This window comes from Ceratosolen solmsi, unplaced genomic scaffold (genome assembly GCF_000503995.2).
Source record: "Ceratosolen solmsi marchali unplaced genomic scaffold, CerSol_1.0 scaffold39, whole genome shotgun sequence".
Taxonomy (NCBI): domain Eukaryota; kingdom Metazoa; phylum Arthropoda; class Insecta; order Hymenoptera; family Agaonidae; genus Ceratosolen; species Ceratosolen solmsi.
In genome coordinates, this window is record NW_011948433.1 from 728,956 (window position 1) to 750,457 (window position 21,502).

A 21,502-nucleotide genomic window follows, 5' to 3' on the forward strand; every position below is an offset into this window, starting at 1 on the left:
GCACATATGGGGAGCCGTTCTACCTCAAAAATAACAAATTTACACTCTATTATTCCAATTATCTTGCATGGAAGATGAAATATCACTTTGGATTTCAAATGAATTCGCTTAATTTTCATATTAAATGTTCGTGGAAATTAATTTACTTCGACTTAAACGAATCTCAGTACTTCGATACAACTAATGCTTTCTTACTTAATATCTCGCAATTATTTAATAAATCTACTCCATATAATTCTGTACTTTGTTCCTACACTTTGTGATATTATTAATTTATATTATTATCTATTAAATAAAATAATGCTTGGCAATTCGTAAGATATTGAATAATTTAATATAGAAAATCTGCCAAGAAAGCACACATAATTATTATTATTTTTAAATGCGCTCAATTGTATTAAGAAAAAGCATAAATAAGGCAGTTTATGCCAAAATCTAAATTCTATCAGTGAATATTCGATAGCGATTATTGTTTCACATGAAAATTCTGCATTATAAACAATACATTCGACGTAGCCCCCATAAATAGGCGTACGAATGAATGATTAAATAATTTAAATTATAATTCTCGATCAACTATGAATATGCAAATGTGACTGATCTATAAAACAAGCGATTATCTAATGGCGCGACAGTACGATCGCCAATCTACCATTTAAGGTCAATACATTTTTATTTTTTCACACTATCGCGCGCACGTATCCTTGTACACACGGAATCTCCCAAGAAGATCGACTCGACGAAATTCAAAGAACCGGCGCTGCCGTCGCTAATGGAATCTGCGTAACGCGGAAAAGTTGTACGTGTGGTATGTCCTTGACAACGGAGCCACAAGTCGTTAGCAACTCCCACTATATAGAGGTCAATGTCTAGGTCCACGGCTACGTGCTTTATAACTCATACGTATCCCGCTTTCTTTCTCGCGTTTTCGCTTCCTTCTCTTTTCACGTATTACGTTAATAACGAGCATCTACAGTTGCTTTCGTTTCGTCGTCTCTTCCCTCCCTTCGGGCTTCACGAGAAAAATAGGAATCGAAGCTCGCCAAAGTTAATGTGGAGAATACCTGCTAACAACCGCTTATTAGGCGGAAAAGCGCGTAATTCTCGAGTGGCCATAATCAAAAGAGAAAACACTGCGATCCGAGAAATATTGGCTTCTGGCGCACAAGAGTCCCTGGCCGAATATTCCCACGTGAAATGAGTTGCTAATAACGTCGCGCGTTCTTATAGAAGATTTACCATCGATCGTACATGTCCATACCACTATCGTTGAAATTCACTGGCCAGGAACTGTCAATTTCTCGGCCGCACTAATACATTTTGTCGAGCTTATATCAGCCGATTAAATGATACTACTCGATTTAATTATAACTGCATTCACTGTCCGATGTCATTTTAATAAACAGCTCGGTCATTATCGACACAATTGGAATTAACGTTGATAATAAAAATAAGATAAGTATCGATGACAATGGCCGAGTAATTTTGTTTGCTTGACCGACGTATTCCTTCAGGTCGCGTGACAATGCAAACAAATAAGTGGCCAACCGGACTCATAAAGTATGCAATTTCTCGGAGAGCCAGCGGAGATCCCTAAGAGAGCATTTCGCGATATTGAAAGGCTTTTTACGTCGCAAGTATTAACGGCATCGACAGTCCGCCTACCTCGACAGTCAACGCGAAGTCGAAGGAAAGCCGAGATCGCGTGGGTTAAGCGAAAGTGAAGTTCCGCGTGCGCACGTGGAGGTTTATCTTGCCGAGGTCTACGATTATTGCCAATGCGCTCAGCCATTACTAATATTAGCATATCGTATTGTTCCAACATCCACCTGTGCATCGGCGCATGCGCTGTCCAGTAGCGTGGAAAGCCTCGAGGACAATAGCTAATGAGTGGCCTTGGCTTTGAAATATAAAGTATCTTAGACGAAATGTTCAAAGACGTTGTGACAGAACCCGTTGACGGCAGCCAAATCCTGTTCCTGAATTCTTTTTACGGGCTGGAAAAAAGGAAGTGTTTATTTGGCTATCGCTTACATTCGTCCTCTAAAAAGTCGACTATAGCAGTAGTTCCACGGAGAGAGAGGAAAGTTTCCGCTCGCTTTATTAAACACCAAATCTTATTCGATGATTAAGATCGTTCGAGCAAAATTGCAGGCTTTAGTTTATAAGGAATTTTAATAATCTTTGCTCGTATGCGTAAAACTTCTTACGTACTTTAATGTCGAGGTAAGCGGTCGCGTAGCATTATCTTTTGTAAAAATATTGTTTATGATTTATGGAAGCGGAAATGGCTTGAATGTACGGTGAAAACTCGATTTAGGAGAGACGGAGAGCGTAGTTTTCTGAACATTGATTCGGATGATTTGATCAATTTGCTCACCATAATAAGCCGCATTAAAGATTATCGTACGTCATTATCAATTGTTACTATCTCTTTTAAGAGCAGGGAATATTCGTTGAAAGCTGATAATTATCGACATTACATAATCAAAAGAGCGAAATTGGCAAATTAATCGAATGGAAAGACAACATTTTAACTGATTAAACGTTACGCCATATAAACGCACGAAATAGAAAAAGGATAATTTCACTTTTGTTGCCCCTCTCACACACGTGTACACATAATTCGTTATAAATTTACAATTTCATTATATATTGACTTTAAAGGAATACGTCGAAAGTTGCAGTTAAAAATGCGCTCCGGCAGCGAAAGCTCGATAAGAAGTCCCTGGAAAAAGTACATATACTCTAATTAGCTTTAGCGATGGGTCCGAGCAAATTCGAGAAGGGCCGAAAGAATTTTCTTAATTACCAAGATAGATATTTGGCCAATTAGTAGTATCGCAAGCCTGGCCCTTATTTATAAATTAAAATAACGCGCGACGGCCGCATTAAAATCATAATAACGATATTACTCAATAAAACGCGTCCGATCCCGAAAACAGTAATAGTTATCGAAGTTTTTTGGGCATTGGGGAGAGGGGGATGCGAGCGTGTGGAAGTATCGATAATGCCAAAATCAGACTGAAGTTTGACGTTTTTTCAATCAAAAGTATGGGTGGTTAGGTTGAGCGAGAGAGGCGAGAATCTCCGCAGATGGCGCCTCACGAGTGCGATTAACGGGACCGAATGTGCAGCGCGTGCCGTCGCCAAAGATATGCGCCAATGAAACCACCTTTCTCCTTCGGCTTGGAGGAGATTTTTCAAACGCAGGGTCAAGATACTTTCCATTGAGACTTCACGAAGCTCTTGGCCAATACGGCAACGTCACGCGCTCCGCGTTAAGCCTCTCGTTATATCACGTAGCTTCGCGTACATTCGGCTTATCCTCCTGGCTCAAGCCACTAAAATTCACCGATATCCCGTGCCGACGTTCTCCTTCCCTGCCTTACTCTGGCTCATCATCTAGGCTCCATTGGCTAATTCTGGCTCCCGGAGCAATGGGATGATTAACGGCGTCGAGGAGAAGACGAGTGTCTTGATCCTCGCACAATGCGTGGCGAATCATTGTTATTAAGTTAGGTAGCACGTGGAATTAAGCTCACTTATCTGACTAATCTCGTTCGAAAGTAAAAGCACAGCCTTTGACTTTTCATATTTTCCTTTGGTTCTACCAGCGAACGACAGGCCATACATAAGTTGGTTAAAAATACCCGATAGGGTGTCGTCAAGTAGTCACTTAACTGCAATTCATTTTTATCATCGATTCGTTTCGCCAATAAACTTAAGTTTTTCTATACATTTTTCTCGTACGTCTTATCAGTTGACTTGGCAATACGTATAAATGTATATGGGCTTTGTAAGAAATTAAGAAAACACGAAATGACATCTTTACATTTTATAGTATTAATAAATCGCTTGAATTGCAAAGAGGAATTAGAAGTCATAAGCGTGGCAAAATTATATTCTATCGCGATAAATATTTCATCGTTAGTTCGTATTTTAGAATTCAAAACTTTTTATGAAAAAATCCAATTTCAGTTAAATAAATTGATTCACGAGAATACCTTTTTATTTAATAAATAAGAGTACTTTCTCAAAATCTTCGCCATTATCAATAAAGAAAGTTGTGGCATCTTTTTGAATTTTTAAATGTACATGAATTTTAATTTATTTATTCTTTATCGATGACAAATAAAAATTTAAATTAAAAAAAATAATAAATAAAGAAATAAATAATAAATAAATAAAGAAATGGTCTCACTCTTTTATTATAAATAGTAAGTTACTTCTTAATCTATTCGATTAAATATAATTATACGACGGGAAAAGTCATTTCACTTTTTAGGGCAAAATGTAAAATGCATTTATTTTAATGTCAAAGACAGTAATTGTCGTGAAACTAAAACATTATGTATTAATTCGCACGATCTATTAAATAGACCATTGATTTTATAACAAGGAAATAGTAGTCTATATTTTTCCAAGAAAACAATGTGAAAATTTACATTTTCAAATAAACTAGTAAATGAATAAGAAATTTAAGAGCACGATAACTATAAAAATTGCATTATTATCGTTTTTTTCTTTTTCTTCTAGGTGAAATCGTATATTAAAATATGTATATTTGAGGAAACGTATAAAGAATAAGGAACCAGTAAACAATAATCGATTACAATTAGCATAGGAAGAGCTCGAGCCTCGAGGTTACATCGAATTGTATAAGAAATTTTTCGCCATTTGTCAGGCTCGTTTGTTTTAACGATCACTGAAATACCTCATAGGAGATGCTGCTAGGCCGCAAAATTCAGAATATAACGATCGTTAAACGTCCACTCTGGTTTACATTCGACGGCACTTTTAAGCTTTTCTCAACTGGAAATTCATACTTTCATTTTACTCCGACTATACTTTATGTATTGCTTGTGGATCAATGATAGGTACATATGTAATGAATTTCGAAGAATATTTTCTCATTATTATTCACAGCTGAATAACGAGATATTTGTATATTTTAACCTCGATTGATTTACGAAAAAGTGTTACAAATTGATTATCAAAAATTTCTGCTTTACTCATACATCGAAAATAAGAAATTCTATTTTTCCTCGGCTTATCTAATGCAACCTCTGCAAATTTCTACTAACGTTTCTCGTTTATTATTTTCACGAATTTGTCGACTTAATGTGCACTACTATTTACCTACCGCCTTTGCACTCGATCTTCTGTAATAATAATAATAAATATTCATTTGTATCGATTAACATGCGAAATTCGGATAAATAAATATGTTAATTTCTTTCTTTAATCTAATTAATGCCAATCAATTGCATATTTACATGAAAACAAAACAAAAGAAAAGAAACGATAAGAAAAAAATCGTTAACAAAAGAATAATGGAATAATGCATTATTGGTTGATATTAAAAAAATATATATACATTCGCATAATATAACATCTTATTATTATGTACTATTTTATATATCTATAACAAATGAGCGAAAATTGAATGTCAAAAGTTATAACGATCTCGTTTTTTAATAATAAATTCCACTTATACGATAATGGGAATGTAGTCGAGTAGAGTCGAGTAGCAATAATGTATGCAGAAACTTTTAATGTCACATCGTATCAATAGACTTTCAGTTTCTTTTCTTTTTCATTTGTTTTTGTTTTTGTTTCTTTTTTCTCTCTTTTCTTTCTGTATCATACGATTAAAAAATATACTACCATAACTCTATCGCTACTATATCTATACTACGAATAAATGCTTATATTTATTGTTTACATTGTATATTAAAAGAATAAAGAATTGCAAATTTATATAAACGTAACGATTTCGAAGAAAACATGATCAACGCTCATAAATTATGTTCACCATGTTTCTACAAATTAGAAATTAACATTCCGCAATTTCGCCAAATAATGCACTTGAGCGTAACAAGTTTCTAATCAATGATACCAGCCAGTTGTCGAAGCCACGAAGTAAGTACAAGCCCAAGTATAAATATAAAATTCTCATGTTAATAAATGAGTTCCTTAAGAAGGACTCTAGTTCGCACTCTTGTTAAATTCCAATATAAAGCGATTTTGAAAAAATTTCGAAAAAAAGACAGCTCCTCCCGCGCTCATCTAAGCCTTTCCCCGACTCTCGAGAGCATTGCACTCGTCTTACTTCCAGTGAAAGTGTTAAATTACATCTTCGACTCGGCTAGTGGTACATTCGATTCCTCGAGTAACAGGCACAAATTTCATTTCACAAATCCACTAATAAATCCACACGGGACTGGCTATCCAACAGCCCTTCTCTATTTATTCCAAATTAAGCATGCCCGACTCTACTGGCGAGACGAATGGAAGCTCCAGAGCCCAAACTCTCGCTCTACGAACGGACTGCTACTTACCCGACGACGATGCTTCGCTGAGTCGAGGCCAGGAAGGAGCGAGATCACGCGCTCCGTTATCTTGTCACAACGAGTGTTACGCGCACCCGTAAACGAGAGGCTTCGGCACGAGAGGAAGCCGCTGTTGCGCCACGCGGGACTTACGCAACCGCGGAGTTCCGGAGATCCGGACGCAAAAGCCGCCGCTACTTTCACGACCGAGTGACTTTCTCCGCGCATCCCCGGGCAGAGGCCCGTGGGGGAGGCGCACCGCGAGCCTCCGGCCGACCGAACGAATCCATTGGACGGATTAGGTACGGACGGAGACGAGAGCAGCGCGCGACCTATCGCTGGGAGATTGGTCTCGACGTCGAGATCCGCTAAGATAATCTCGTACCTTCGACCGAGTTCACTGACGAGTCACCCGGCGGCTGATTCCTAGCTTTCGTGGCTCTTGTCGCTGCCGAGCGACGTCCAAGAAGGGAGGAGAACAACCCTGGGACTCGAGAGCTCCGTCTCGGTGCTGCGCGCGACGTTGACTGGCCGAGGGGCGCCGGTCGCCATTTCCCCGATCGATACGACTACTATATTAAGGTCGAGTCACGGCAGGACATCTCGGCGAGGAGGTCCTTGTGCCGATTGGGGCTCTGGATCGCCTTCCATGATAAGACTTTTCCAGGGAGATCGATATTAAAGCGACGATTAATAGGAAGTCCTTTGGACTCGAGGAGGAGGAGATGGAGAAGATGGAAGAGATGGTGGAGATGGTGGAGATGGTGGAGATGGTGGAGATGGTGGAGATGGTGGAGATGGAGGAGATGGAGGAGATGGAGATAGTTATTAAATTGTCACGAAAGTTGAGCGCGAATGGACAAGCAAGATCGTACTGATAAACTTTGAATTGCCTTTGACGATTTAAGAATCAATCGACAGCGTCGAGCCTTATCCTGCCTTCCGTATGAGGCTAATTCCTGTTTGCGCGCCATTTGACTCTCATGCACTACGCGCACTTTTCGTATGATAATTCAAAGTGACTCTCGTCCCAAATGATATGGAAAGTGCAAAATTAATTATCCGCTAAAAGGATTGGGAAAAATGTATGCGCATAGTTGTATGAAATCGTCGAGCGACATTACCACGAATATTCGCTTAATATCCATTAATCTTTTAATACCGACTTCTCTTTCTCTTTCACAATTTCGTTGCTGTTCATTCTTGGCTGTGCAGTCGTTCGTCGTCGTGCAAATGTAATAGCTGTACTAATGCCTCGCATGCGACATAAATTATAGTATATTATACGCATAATATGAGTCTATCACGACGACGTATCTACGGCATGCCAATGCTACTTTTGTTCTTATCGCGTATAGGTAACGCAAATTTTAGAGAAATGCCTTAGTCTTACCGTCTTTCGTTACGATCCTAAGTTTCTTACGTGTTATTGCGCCTTCTGGTATTGAAAGTTTTTTTTTTTTGCGAGTCCGGTAAGTTTATATTTATATGAAGCTAGAACTCAGAAAATTAATGAATTTAAGTAGATAAATTTATAATGCTCGCTTAGAATATACTCAGTTCTGGATTATTTAAAATAAATTACTTGATGATGTTCCTTTATATGAATTTAGACATTCACAATCAATTATGAAGTACATCGTCATTATTATCAAACAAATATTAAACATTATTATGAATAATTTATTCTCAATTTATTTTTAATCTCAAAGTGTTGGAGCGTTGGGTTGGTTGAGTTATAATCAATTTTTTACGAGCTCAAAAAATGATTTCAAATATCAAATAACTATAACAATTATGAATAATATTTTAAATTGCAATTAATTGTAGAAATGCCAATTAAGTCAACTTTTTATATACAAAAGGCCCAGTAGGTGGTAACATCTACACACCATCTACGGTAGATGATTTTTCACAGGTGTCGTAAAAATTTTAATGCTAGTGTTATTTAATTAAAAAAAAAGAAAAAAGAAAAAAAAAGAAAGAAAGAATCCTTCGCACTCTCCACAAAGGTATATAAAGATGTTTTTGATGTAGTTTCAATAATAACTTCGGCAATACCAGTCGAGTCCTAATCAACACTTTTCATGCTAATTATCCTAAATTTGATACTATCGCACCATCAATATAAACACAGGATACTGAGAATTTTCTTTTTCACTGGTAAGTTTTTAAATAATTGATATTATATAGAATTTTTTTATCAAACTTACATTGAATTACAATTGAAAATAAAAAAAAAATTTGGCAGTTTCACAGATTTCGACTCTCAACATTATCATTTGGAGATCTACATACATCTTTACATACAGTCTAGTATTTTATTTATTTATTAATTATATATATATATATATATATATATATATATATATATATATATATATATATATATATGTTAAAATTAAGATTTTTCAGGAAATAAATATTACAATTAAACATAAAAAAGGATATATTTATTATTAAATAATAACACACGTAACGATGAAATAAATGACTTCATTATTATAAAAGATGATGACGCTAATAAATGAGCTTCTAGGAAGAACAATATTGTAACGATAACCAAACTTCATTATTAGATTAAGGATTTTTAAATTCTGAAAAGAATTCTGTTCCTCTGTTAGCTCCTTAACAATTTGCGGCCAAATACATACTGTGATCATTGCTGCACTCGCTCGCATTGGAAACGATACAATAATGCCGCCTAATGCGAGGCGTTCACATTGTCAGTAAAAATGAAAGAGATGTGATTAAAGTAACGGCATATCCTAGCCGGTCTACGCTTACAAGAAATAACGATCCACGCTCGTGCAAGTGCAAGAGAGAAAGCAGCAATTCAACCTACACTAAATTAAACGAGCGCACACAAGACCAAATGCCCGATACTTTAGGTATTGTCGGTAAATGCCGCAACGCGATCGGCTCTAACTCGAGCTCCACCTAATCGCAGATCGACAACCGATCCGTAGAAAACGGTACACGCCAGCTTTCAGTACGACCCAAGTTCCAGCTTCAGCTCGTCTACTCCTCGAGGGATCGTAAAAACCGCATCGAGGTCGCCGAACGAGGTCGCGACTTTTAGAAGGGAGCTACCAGGGAGAGAAAGAAAAATGACACGCTTTAACCGAGCGCGCGTCTCATCCTCGAAATTTACGATCTATCTCTCTTTTTTCTCTCTCTCCCTCTCTCTCTCTCTCTCTCTCTCTCTCTATATATATATATATATATATATATATATATATATGCCTCGCTCTATCATACAGCATCACTGACTCTAAAACTGACCGTCGATAGGCGCTCGTTAACGCCTCTATCGCTCTCATATTTACGAGCGCTCCGCTTCTTTACAACGTTTACACATTGGGAGTGACTTCGCTCGATTACGCACTTAAGTTTGTTTTCAATTGTACTTAGCGGTATTAATGCAAATAGCACAGAGATCACCGAGACGATGAGTACGAAAGCAAACTTTGCTCAATAATACGTTTCGCGAGGCCGTTTGAAATGCTTTATAATGGTAAAAGATCGTGAGATATAAGCTACATTTAATTGTAATTGATTCACGTATAGTTTATCTACTGGCGACCATTAACGTCACAACAATTATCATCATACTCACTATAAAAATATCTCGTACGATTATAAATATTAAAAAATACTCTCTAAACCTGAAATAAACTATCGCAAAGTCATTATGTTCTTGATAAACAAGTTTCTTTTTGTATCGAGATAGATTTTTATTTCGCTGTTTCTCTTTGAATTTTTTCATTTCCAATGAATTCAGCAGTTTTAACAGATGTGAAAGTATTAACGTTGAACTATTTTTTTCAGATGTAAAATGCGAATATCTTATATTTTATAAGAAATTATCGATATGCTGGATTTGGCATTTTTATTTTACATTCGAGCCATCGCTTTCTCATTTCAATTAATCCCCGACAATTACTCGCCCTTTAATGTGATGAAAGATTTTCACTGTTTTCTTTTCATTTCAATTGGTTAATTTTGCGCTTTTAACACGCTTTACAATGAAATATTAATATATCAATATCAGCAGTTTTTAATTTAATATATGTGAAATTCATTTTGATTTATTTGAATGTAGTTTATTTTAAATATAAAAATTTAGCCAATCAATCAATTTATTTTTCCAAGTCCGGAGTAATCTTGAAAGAAATGTCCTGATTATCGATGCAGCGCATTATCCTCACATACATTAAACTAGTGTTTGTTTTTTTTTTCAACATAAAAGTCAATTTATAAATATTGAATGTATATAAAAAATTAATAAATACTATTGTTATTTGCGTGTAATCGGATATTTAGAGACGTGACAATTGATCGGTGAGAATTAAATTGAAGAAGATTTATATGTACTATCTTCGGCATATAATTAATCACGAGCAAGAAAATTCAGCCATTTAAGGGTAACAAAATTATGTGAAGAAATTGTAACGAATAAGAGCCGAGTTTTTTTTCTTCAATAAAATAAGTTAGCTCTAGCGAGGCTGTCGTAACCCAAAATTGACGTTCCGTGTCGGTCCCTTAAAATAATATCACTTAAATTTACAAACGATTTTGTATCTTATTTAATTATCGAAGGCCATTTTCCAGTAATAACATTTCCTCCATCGCGCATAAATCCATCTGAAAATATAGTTTAAAAATATTTCTGGAGCACGAGGTCAGTGTCGATTAACATACAAAATTTATAAGCGAGTTAATATTTTTGAGCAGCTTCTTCGCCATGGACCACTTGCTATCCGTCGATTTCTCTCGTCTCCCTTGGCTTTTTCGCACCCGCGTTCACCATTCAGTTGCTTTTATGCTTATCTCTCAATATCTGTTTGCACATATAAAGGAGAGACGAGTACTTAATACGGTAGAAGACTGGGCGAGTCAAAAGAATTGAATGAATTCGTAAGATGCGCTCGCCTACTTAAGCGCGCGACATCGCACAGTTGCGCGATATTTCGCTTGTTTGCACTTAACGAGGCATGACGTCATGCTTTCGCCTCCACACAGAATTCCGCTGCACATTTTGTATTGATAATAGGTAGGAATAGATTTATTGCCTATGCTTGTTCAAGTGCTGGCATTAAACTCGATATATTCTAAACGTCTATCTTGTTTATCGCAATGTCGCCTGTATTACAATCTATTACAGTGAATGATTTGTGTCGAAAGATAATTGACGATTTATACAATCGATCAATATAACTCATATTTTGGTAGTAATAACGATTTTATAGGCAAAATATATAATATCAAACGATCGATTCATTTTTAAATGTTTGAAAATTAGTGACTTCTCACTGTTTTGCCTACGAATAAACAAAGTCATTGTAAAAGTTATTCGTCCATACATATTTTTTTAAAACATTGAAAGTAATGAAAATTGATTGTGTTTCTGATAAATTCAGATGCTTCCGATCATGAATATGACTCGAATATGGATATTTGATTTATTGAATTTATATTCTTAGATTGAAGATTTGTATCCGAGTAATTCAAATCTTATAACAGTTATTATAATAAAACTTTAATGTTTATTAAATACAAATTTAGTGCTAGTTACAGCACATCGGTTGTATTGTTAAAAATATTGCTAATTAAAAATGTATCGTAATAAGTAGTAAAAATTTTAAAGATTGGAAAGTATCATTTACTACGTATGTGACAAAAATACATTGTCATATTGTGAAAAAGGTATGCTAATGAAATGAATATTATCGTTGTAAGCAAATTTATATGCGAAATGAAATTTTTGCTCATTCACCCTCATAAACGCAATTTCATCAAATATTTCATATTAAATCGACACGCTTATTTAATAATAAAAAACTAATGCAGCCCAAGTTCCAAATATTAAAACAAAGATGACTAGGAGCATGCGAGCGCGATGCTGCGACGTTAAGCGTATTGCGCAATATAAAAGAAAATTCGCTTCCGCGTTTAAATACTAGCGGAACGCAAAGCGCTCCGCCAATTAAATAGATTGAAAAACACGATCTCCTAATGAATTAATAAGCAAGATACGCGTATCAATCGACGATCGGATCCACAAAAATCCTCACTATCTTCTTACAGATGTTACGATGAAGTGCGCGACAATCGCCGCACTACTTTTCGCGCACACACTTTCTCTTCCCTTTGTCGTGTCTACAAGGTAGGTTTTCAATATTTTTCTATTACGTGTCAAGTGTTAAATGACTATCTACACGATCATTCACATTGCTATGTTGTGCATTTTCAAACTGGTAAGAGTTTATGTTAGAATTTATCGTGAAACGAATTTAATCAAAGTTCGTCCAATTGTTATTGAATATCTATACGTATTTTTAACTCTTCTTTGTTACTTTAATGCTAAAAAATAAAAATGGGGTCATGGGAGACGATATAAGAGTCACAGAGGAATTTCAAGATATGGTGAAAGGTTAAGTATGCGGAATCGATGGATATTTTACATTATAATTCGATACTATAAATTTCTTTGACAATAATTAAATATTGAATCTTCATAAGCGAAAGCATTGAATTTAATTGCATTTTAAAGTTTAAAGTTTAATACAATGCCATGTAATTGCATTATATACTTCATACATTCCGAGCATAACGAATATACTCGACAATTTTGTTATTTTAATTTCGTTAGAAAATAATACCAACTATCTATCGAGAATATTGACTAATATCGTTTTAATTTATCCCCAATTATGACCAATCGATGTATTAATTTTTCTAATCCTAAGCCATACTTGTTATAATATTATTGTTAAAATAATTAATGAATTATTTCGAATATCAGTCGTTTCAAATTATCAAACATAACTGTTAGTTGTAATCATTTTAATAATGTTGTATAGCTCCTTGGAAACACTTGATGAGTATAATCAGACGGCCTGGCCACGGATGGTTCTACCAGAACATTATTTAAAAGGTGTAATAAAATATTTCACGAAATCATTAAATAATCATGTGTCAAGTTATGTAATACAGATTTATTATTATACATGCAATGATATAATTAATATTTCACGAAATCATTAAATAATCATGTGTCAAGTTATGTACAAATTACAAATTATAAAAAATACTAAAATTAAAGAATTCTTTTTTTGCTTATTTGGAAACAGAAATTTATTAGAACAATATTGTCAAAAAATTGTCGAATAAAGTATTTTATGCGATTTAAGAGGTCCAGCTTACATAAATTTTCAATTGTAATAGCGTCATTAGGTTTTCATTCAAAGATTACGTTTAATGTTTTAAATGACGCCAATGAATTGAAATTATTAGTACAAATAATTGTAGATACAAGTTTCCGATTAAATTGTCGCCTTAAATTTTCCATTACAGAGATAAGACCACCGACTAAAGGAAAAACTGCATTAGTTGTGTATTTCAACATATTCGTTGTTGATATAAATTCAATTAACGTTGAAGACATGGATTTTCGGTAAACTAATCAATTTACCTCAATGTTATGGAATTAAAAAAAATATCACATGCTTTTACGGAGTGAAAATATTTTTACACTACATTTTTTGTATAAAGTATAAAATTATTTTTAGAGTCGATATGTTTATTTATCAAACATGGACAGAATCTCGTTTGAGGTTGCCTCTTGATATTTTTGAAGACGACGAGGATTATGTTACTCTACCTCCGGAATTTTTCGATAACCTATGGCAGCCTGATCCATATTTTTTAAATTCCAAAGTTTCCGGTATGTCATTGAAAATACTTCAACTATAATTTTTCGGAAGTAGATGATAGTGTCGATAAAAGCAATATTTGATTGATTAAAAATCAACTTTCTAATGTCCTATAAACGATTAGTTTAGTAAGCAGGATGATAAAAGTAGAAACGAATATTTTTAGAAAATAAAACGAGTTTCTATAAATTTTCACAAATCATTTTTTTTACATGATTCAAAAAAATTTTCTCTATTAATCATTACACCAAAATGCCTCTTCCTAAGCAATTCGCTTTAAATTATTGATAATAAATTAAATAATTTATATATCTGCCAAAGTCTATTAGAATTTTAATACTAAACTAATTTTCAGAGATTGCGACTCTAAACAGCAAACATTCATCGGTGACGTTATACAGAAATAAAACCGTTCGTTATGCCGCACGAATGCATGCAATTATTGCTTGCCAAATGGAATTCCAATTATATCCAATGGACATTCAAGTTTGTCCCATGAATATTGAAAGCTGTAAGTTGTCAATGTCAAGCTAGCGGATCTACGTAATTCCAAGTTTTATTTATTTTTTTCAAACAAATATTCGTTTCTTACCATATTATGGGGGATTATTTATGTTAATCGGCAATTCACTAAAATCCCATATCGAGAGGACAAAGTAAATTTGCCCGCCAACTTACATTGCGAAGGATAAAACAATGGATTTCAATGAATTAGAAGCATGGTTAGATTAATTGTAACATTATGAATTTTAATTTCAAGTTAACTAAGAGCACGTAACGAAGAAGCGTATTAATAAACATGGACAAATTTTTAATAAAGAAAGGAAAGAAAAATGTGTATAATGATAAAGTAAAGTAAAAATGCTCATCGATGAAATATGCGTAAAAAAAAACATGTATAGTAAAAGAGCTCGACGTGTCGGGAAGAATGAATTTCAAGGTTGCGATGTTTCATCCAACCTGTTACAACGCTCGGTCCAGACTTCGGAGTAGCATGTCGCGAGAAAGGCTTTTAACGGTATAGCAGATACTGAACGAAACCACTTTTACATTCGAGTGTCCCGGCGACGACTTTGGCCCAATTTTTCGTCGAGAATGAAAGAATAATGAGCGAGAGAGAAAAGAAGAGGAAAGGCGTTTGCCGTTACGTGCCGCTCTTACGTGTACGATGTACGATTGTGCGTATTAGTGAAGTGCGAAGGGAAAGAAATATTTGATTTAAACTAACGGTTTACTATCGAGAATACATGAGCCGTTTCCATTTCCATTAGGATGAGAATTAGGCGTCGAGTATCTCTCATTTATTATTCAGACAATTTTCGTATACGCTTCATCGTTGATTTATCGCTCAACTAGTTCCAAGAGTTTTCACCTAAATTGTTTCTGATCCGTATATTTATATATACGGATTTATATATATATATATATATATATGATGTACTATTTACATTTTGTTTTTTTTTCAATAATTTCTATCGAACTGTTGCAGATAAATATTGCGCGAGAAAAACTTTATTTATATTTAGCCGAAGCAGTTCTCCGTGTTTATCCAAATCAGCAGCTAAAGGAATGAATATTATTTATTATATAATTAGATGTGTAGTGATTGTTGATAAAACGATTCATTACTTATTAGTAAATGGTTTAAATGTCATTCATTTATATTAGCAAAGTAAGTGAAAATACGATTTTAATTCATTAATATTGGTATAGTTTCCTTTCTGCATATTTATCAATTTACCCATTTATTTTATAAAATTGTTTGACAAAACTATCGTTTAAAAACAGTCTACATTAATATAATTTTATTCTTCTTCAACATTTATCTTATAACGATAGTTTCGATGCTGTTCAATATACGCTTTTAAAATTCATATACAATTGTTGCTTTCTTAATTTTTTTTTTTTTTTTTTTTTTTTATATTATTATTTATTAACTACGGTACTGCTTAATATAATATTTACCGACAGACAATTATTTATAAATTAACGAACATGTAGATTCGCAATTAATTAATTTTAATAATCAAGCATTAGTAATGACAATGATGATGATGATGATGATGATGATGATGATGATGATGATGATGATGATGAAAAGCTAATAATATCTTGTTCGATATATTCACAATTTCAGTTTCTTATGACAGTGAAAAATTGAGTTTCCGGTGGGGAGACGAAGGTGTTACCGTAAATCCAGAACTAAAGTTATTGCAATACAATTTGGAAAATCCGCTCAGAGTCGATGAATCTGTCTGTTTCATCGATGAAAAAAACGGTATGATGAATTTTTTCTGTGAAAGACATTGATTAAGCTATCTTATCTCATATCGTATTATTAAATTAAATTCCGTTATTGGCCATTTGAATTTCTTAAGAGTATAATTAATTATGAGAATTAAATAATTTACTTTTAAAAGAAACTTCCTATATGGTAGAAATATCAATGCTATTCTCTTCGCCAGTGCTACATTTCCCAATCGAAATCATTCGTAAAAAGTAATCCAAATATAAAATTAGTTTAATTAGCCGTGCCGCTGCTCGGCAAGTGTTTCATTGGAAATTCTTTCCGACCTCCATAAAATCGATAAGTTATTCGATGATTAATCAGCCATAAAAGGGCCACTGTAAAGAGTAGGCGTGCAGTCGAAAGCTCGCGATCACAGCGATTAAAAAAAAGGATACATATAACCGAGGGCAGCTGGTATTGATAAAGGATACGTCTAATGATGGATTTATGTCATCGCCGACAGGAAATTTCTCTCGGCTCTTCGTCTACTTCCAATTTGAGCGTCAGATCGGCCACCATCTCATCCAGACGTTCGCCCCATCGACCCTCGTAGTGATGCTCTCGTGGTTCAGCTTTTGGCTGGGGCTCGACGCGATTCCGGGCCGTGTCGCCCTCCTCGTCACCAGTATGCTCACACTCGTCACGATGTTCACCGGCCTCAAGAGTGACATTCCACCGGTCGCCTACGTGAAAGTAAGTCCCCCTGAACAATTACGATCGCCCGACTGACTCTCTTCTATTTTCCACGCTAATCCGCACTGGCCGTGACATTCAGCCAACGTTTAATCTCTTTTTATCGATTTTGCGCATAAAGAATAACCGTGCCTCGTGCATTTGGTCTGCCTCTAATGCAATATGAGTTTGTAAATGCAGGAAATGTGACGCACTTACATGTAATGTTGACTGCTTATGAATGAAATCTATTGCAAGTTGGCATCCATTTAATAAATCACGTCTTTTATTAAAAAAAAAATTTATATATATATATATATATACATACAATTATTTTGTTACTGCGAATCGATCTGGAAAATTTTCCATTAAAAATAACGAAATAATCCGTTAAATATTAATCGCTTCTCTGACATCATTTGGATTATTGGCATTAAACAGTGATATTTAATTAGAATTAAAGAATGGTATTATTTTTAATAATTATATTTATTCGTAAAATTCCTTAGAATGCAAAGGAATTAACAAGAATTTATGAAACTTTTCGTCAACTTAATTTCATTTCAACTTAATCGAGCGTATATACGAACAAAGAGTGAGTTGAAAAATCATAGAAATTTTATAGTATAGAAAGTCAATTTGAATTTTCTATACGAGTTTATTCAGAAAAATAATTTATATAATACGTTAGGGATTCTTCTGCAATACAAACATTAAAAATTTATGTCAGTTATCCAGGCGTCGATATTTTAAACATAATTCTTTCAACCAAATAAAATGTCGAGTAGGTTATTTTGGAAACACGCACTTTATGTGACCTTGATTTTATACTGCCTAATAATTGTTTTTTAATATTGCCAATTACATTTGTTATCGATGACCCGAAAACAATTTATACATTTTATAAATAACACATTCATTTCTTAATTTCACAATACCTGGCACAGATAATACAACATTTGTTTAATAGTGTTTTCTTTTACTCGATGCATATTCTCATTCAATATAATATTATAATGTAAAAAGTTAATAATAATTATTTGACTTATAATGATTTTGATAAATTAATATATATAAAAAAAAACGATATTTGACATGATATTTGTGAAAATTAGTTAATGTTTGCCAAATGTTGCATTGAGATATCAAGAATTTCAAAACATTTTTAAATACATGGAACAAAAAGGCATATTTGTAAATATCAAAGTAACGTTCAATAGTACGAAAAATTTAAAAAATTATATAAAAACAATTTTAACAATTTGTCTATAACTATATATAGAATAAACGTTAAAACATTGAACCACTGTTTTCTTGATTACAATTGTGCGCGTATCTTCATAGCTTTCACGTAAATTAAATAGGGGAAAGTTTATATACACTTTCAAATAATATATTGTACATACCCTTCGGCATGTTATTTTATATTTGAAATTTCATGCAATATTAAATGATTTACTAAATAGCTTAACTGTATAAAGTAACTTTCACATTTGGTACTATCCTGTATTGCTTAAAACACATTTTATTCGTCTTGTGATAATTCATGGAATAGTTCAAACATAATAAGTAAATAAACCTATTATAATTAATACAAACATTATAAAAACAGAAAATTTGTTGTAAACATTTTAAATACATAATAAAACTATTGAATAAAGTATTCGTTATTACGTTCAAATTCATTAAGCATTCGTATTAATACTACATTTTAAGATAAAAGGTTCGGTTTTTTAGATACAAACATATTATGCAATTTTAGTTACAATTTTAATTTACCGCTTAAGTCATTAATTACTGACATTTCCTCTACAAGCTTGCATTTGTCAAAGTCAATTGTGCATAAATATCTATGTAATATGTAATTATAATCTGAAAACACATATATCTACATTTACATATAGATGACTCCGATAATATATAATATAAAAGTTGCGTTTGAAATGTAATTATCTTAAGAAGATCATAATTTTTAAATTATAAAAAGTAGCACTACTCGCATTTGTGATGAAATACAAAAAAAAAGGCCATAAAAATTAGTTCACAGTTTAAAAATTCAAAAATTTATTAGAATATGAATTTTTAAACATTTGCAAAAAATTACATTTTAATCATGATATGCACTTTATTAGAGATTATAAAGAATATGGCGTGCAATTAAATTCTTTCAGTTAATTTATTTATTTATATTTTCGGTTAACTTATGAATTGTTTTTACAAGTTATGAACTGGAAGGTAATGAGTAACATTATTATCAATCTTTTTAAATGCATTCAGTTGTGTCAGATTATTGTTAAGTGACGAGAACAAATTAATAATTTTAAAATAAGAAATGAAGTAAGTGATCCATGAGATGGAAAGCTTAAGAAAGATACGGCACATTTCGATTGGAAGCTCGGCGTGTTATTCGTAAAAAGACCTATGTCCTTTAAAACAATCTATTAAAATATATTAAATTAAAATGAGAATACAAGCAATATTAATGTCATACTTCGATTTTTAAATAAATTCAGTGCCTGAAAAATGTATTGAAAAAAAAATTACCATGGTAAACGATTAATTAAAATTTTTTATACATATTATGAGAATTAAAAGTGTATCCTTATAAAACTTGTTCTTTTATCATAGAAACATAGTCGATAACATTAAAAGGCTAAAACACATATACTTACAGCGTATTATAAGCAACGAGAAAAACAACAAAACTTCCATAATAGCTCTTCAATCATTATTTTAAGCAATGCTGATTATACGTTTTTTTACTTAATTTTTGCAAAAACTTCGCAAATATCATCTAACATGTCTATGCTTTATTGTGTAGTAGTTTTATGAAACTCAACGACCTGCTTTCTGAATTCTCCTAGCTTGTGTAAGCGACTGGAAATCGCTTGTTGAGTGACTTCAAGTTGCTGAGCAAGCTCGCGTTATATGTGGAAGGCATTTCTTCAAAAGCTGTTCCAATTCCATGTCTTCAATATGCTTTTTAGCTTTCGTGATCTTTTATTTTGGACAAATCAAAATTATTAATGAGAAATGTTGGGTGTAATTTCCCGGTGTGCTGGAAAATGGCATTCGCGCACTCAAAATTACATAGACACAACATTACCGTTTTTACAATATATAATATATTTTATATACGCTCTATCATAGTTTGTATTTGAGCAATGAGATTTCCAAAGATTGATTACGAGGATTACAATTTTATATACTTCACGTCCAATTTAAATAAGTAATGAAAAATTACATACAGTATAGTGTCAGAGAATATAATGAGATAATATGAAAATATAACATTGAATAAATGTCAAAAAGAAATTTAAATCTTCTTCAAAAATTATTATTTTGATATTTTCATATAATTTCTTAAAAAAAAAAAAAAAAAAAAAAAACTTGATTTATATTCAATTTAATTACAAAGGTTTTTGCAATTAATAAAATATTCAAATAGATTTTTGCATATCGATTACTAAGCTTATAAAAAAATCCATATATTGATGTAATAAATTATTTAATAATATAAAAAGTAGTATGTAGAAGGCAACATAACTGTTCTTATTTAGGATAAAAAAAATCACTTGATAATATAATGTAGTGATATGTAGATGCTAATATATCTATTCTCATAGTATTAGAAAGGGGCTGATTATATATAAAAAATGGTTTCAAATTCTCAAAATTATATTTAGGCATAATTGTAAAAAAAAAGCAGAAAAAAAAACAATAATACACATTAAACATAGAATTTCAAATATTTTATAATTACTAAATTTATGTTTAGGCTTTAGACCTATGGATGGCAGGTTGCATGTTTTTTGTATTTTCGGCATTGGGTGAATTCGTTGTTGTCAAAGTACTTGAGCTTGATTATCAAAGAGAGTGTGAAGCTTCAAATGCATACCGGCGCTTTCCAGCTGTAAGTATTTTTTATTATACAAATTTAATAAATGAAAAATGTAGTTTGACAATAATACCGCATATAAAATTATTTGCAGCGATTGTCTATTGTCGAGAAAAATACGTCTGTATGGGATTATGACTCTGTATATATGCCAAAAACACGAAACATTCGAGCTGGAAGTCGCAATCTTTTACAAAATTCATTATTAGATCCGGAGATCCTTATACAAAGACCACCGCATCGAGCAAAGCAGATTGATACGCATAGTCGAATTGTCTTTCCAGTTCTATTTTTAGTATTTTGTTTGTTTTATTGGCCAATTTTATTATTAAAAAAGGCTTAAAACTATCAAACCATTGAAATTAAATAGCAAGACCTTATTCAATGTTGATCTACATATTATCAAATAGATATATCAATGGTGTTTTAAAAATCATTTTAAGAACAATATTTTGACTTATTCAATTTATTACTCTTGTTCTTTAAAATACTATTGATTTATTTATATAATATTCCATGCAATAAAAGTTCATTGGATTACTGATATCCAGTATAACCGTATTTCATAAAAAAAAACAATGTAAATTTT

General features: G+C 32.9%; 2 protein-coding genes across 2 annotated transcripts in view; one reads left to right on the forward strand and one right to left on the reverse strand.

Moving 5' to 3' along the window:
* Positions 1–6,746, reverse strand: part of LOC105364454 (elongation of very long chain fatty acids protein 4) — a 28,915-nt gene extending 22,169 nt beyond the window's left edge. The window contains exon 1 of the mRNA XM_011502370.1: positions 6,345–6,746. Coding sequence (XP_011500672.1) covers positions 6,345–6,563 — 219 coding nt within the window. The 5' untranslated portion in view covers positions 6,564–6,746. The remainder of the gene's footprint in view (positions 1–6,344) is intronic.
* Positions 6,747–12,341: 5,595 nt separating this feature from the next.
* alka (glycine receptor subunit alpha alkaliphile) lies at positions 12,342–21,377 on the forward strand. The gene is made up of 9 exons (XM_011502372.1): positions 12,342–12,504; positions 13,202–13,275; positions 13,695–13,794; positions 13,910–14,064; positions 14,409–14,564; positions 16,191–16,331; positions 16,807–17,036; positions 20,794–20,928; positions 21,008–21,377. The coding sequence occupies exons 1-9, from the start codon at positions 12,434–12,436 to the stop codon at positions 21,254–21,256; spliced, it is 1,311 nt and encodes a 436-aa protein (XP_011500674.1). The 5' UTR covers positions 12,342–12,433; the 3' UTR covers positions 21,257–21,377.
* Positions 21,378–21,502: the final 125 nt, after the last annotated feature.

Bases quoted from the DNA above. Each gene is read 5' to 3' on its own strand.
- alka (XM_011502372.1), top strand. From the start codon at position 12,434: ATGAAGTGCGCGACAATCGCCGCACTACTTTTCGCGCACACACTTTCT. The intron at 14,565-16,190 runs GTAAGTTGTCAA...TCACAATTTCAG, and splicing joins TCCCATGAATATTGAAAGCT to TTTCTTATGACAGTGAAAAA. The intron at 17,037-20,793 runs GTAAGTCCCCCT...ATTTATGTTTAG, and splicing joins CACCGGTCGCCTACGTGAAA to GCTTTAGACCTATGGATGGC.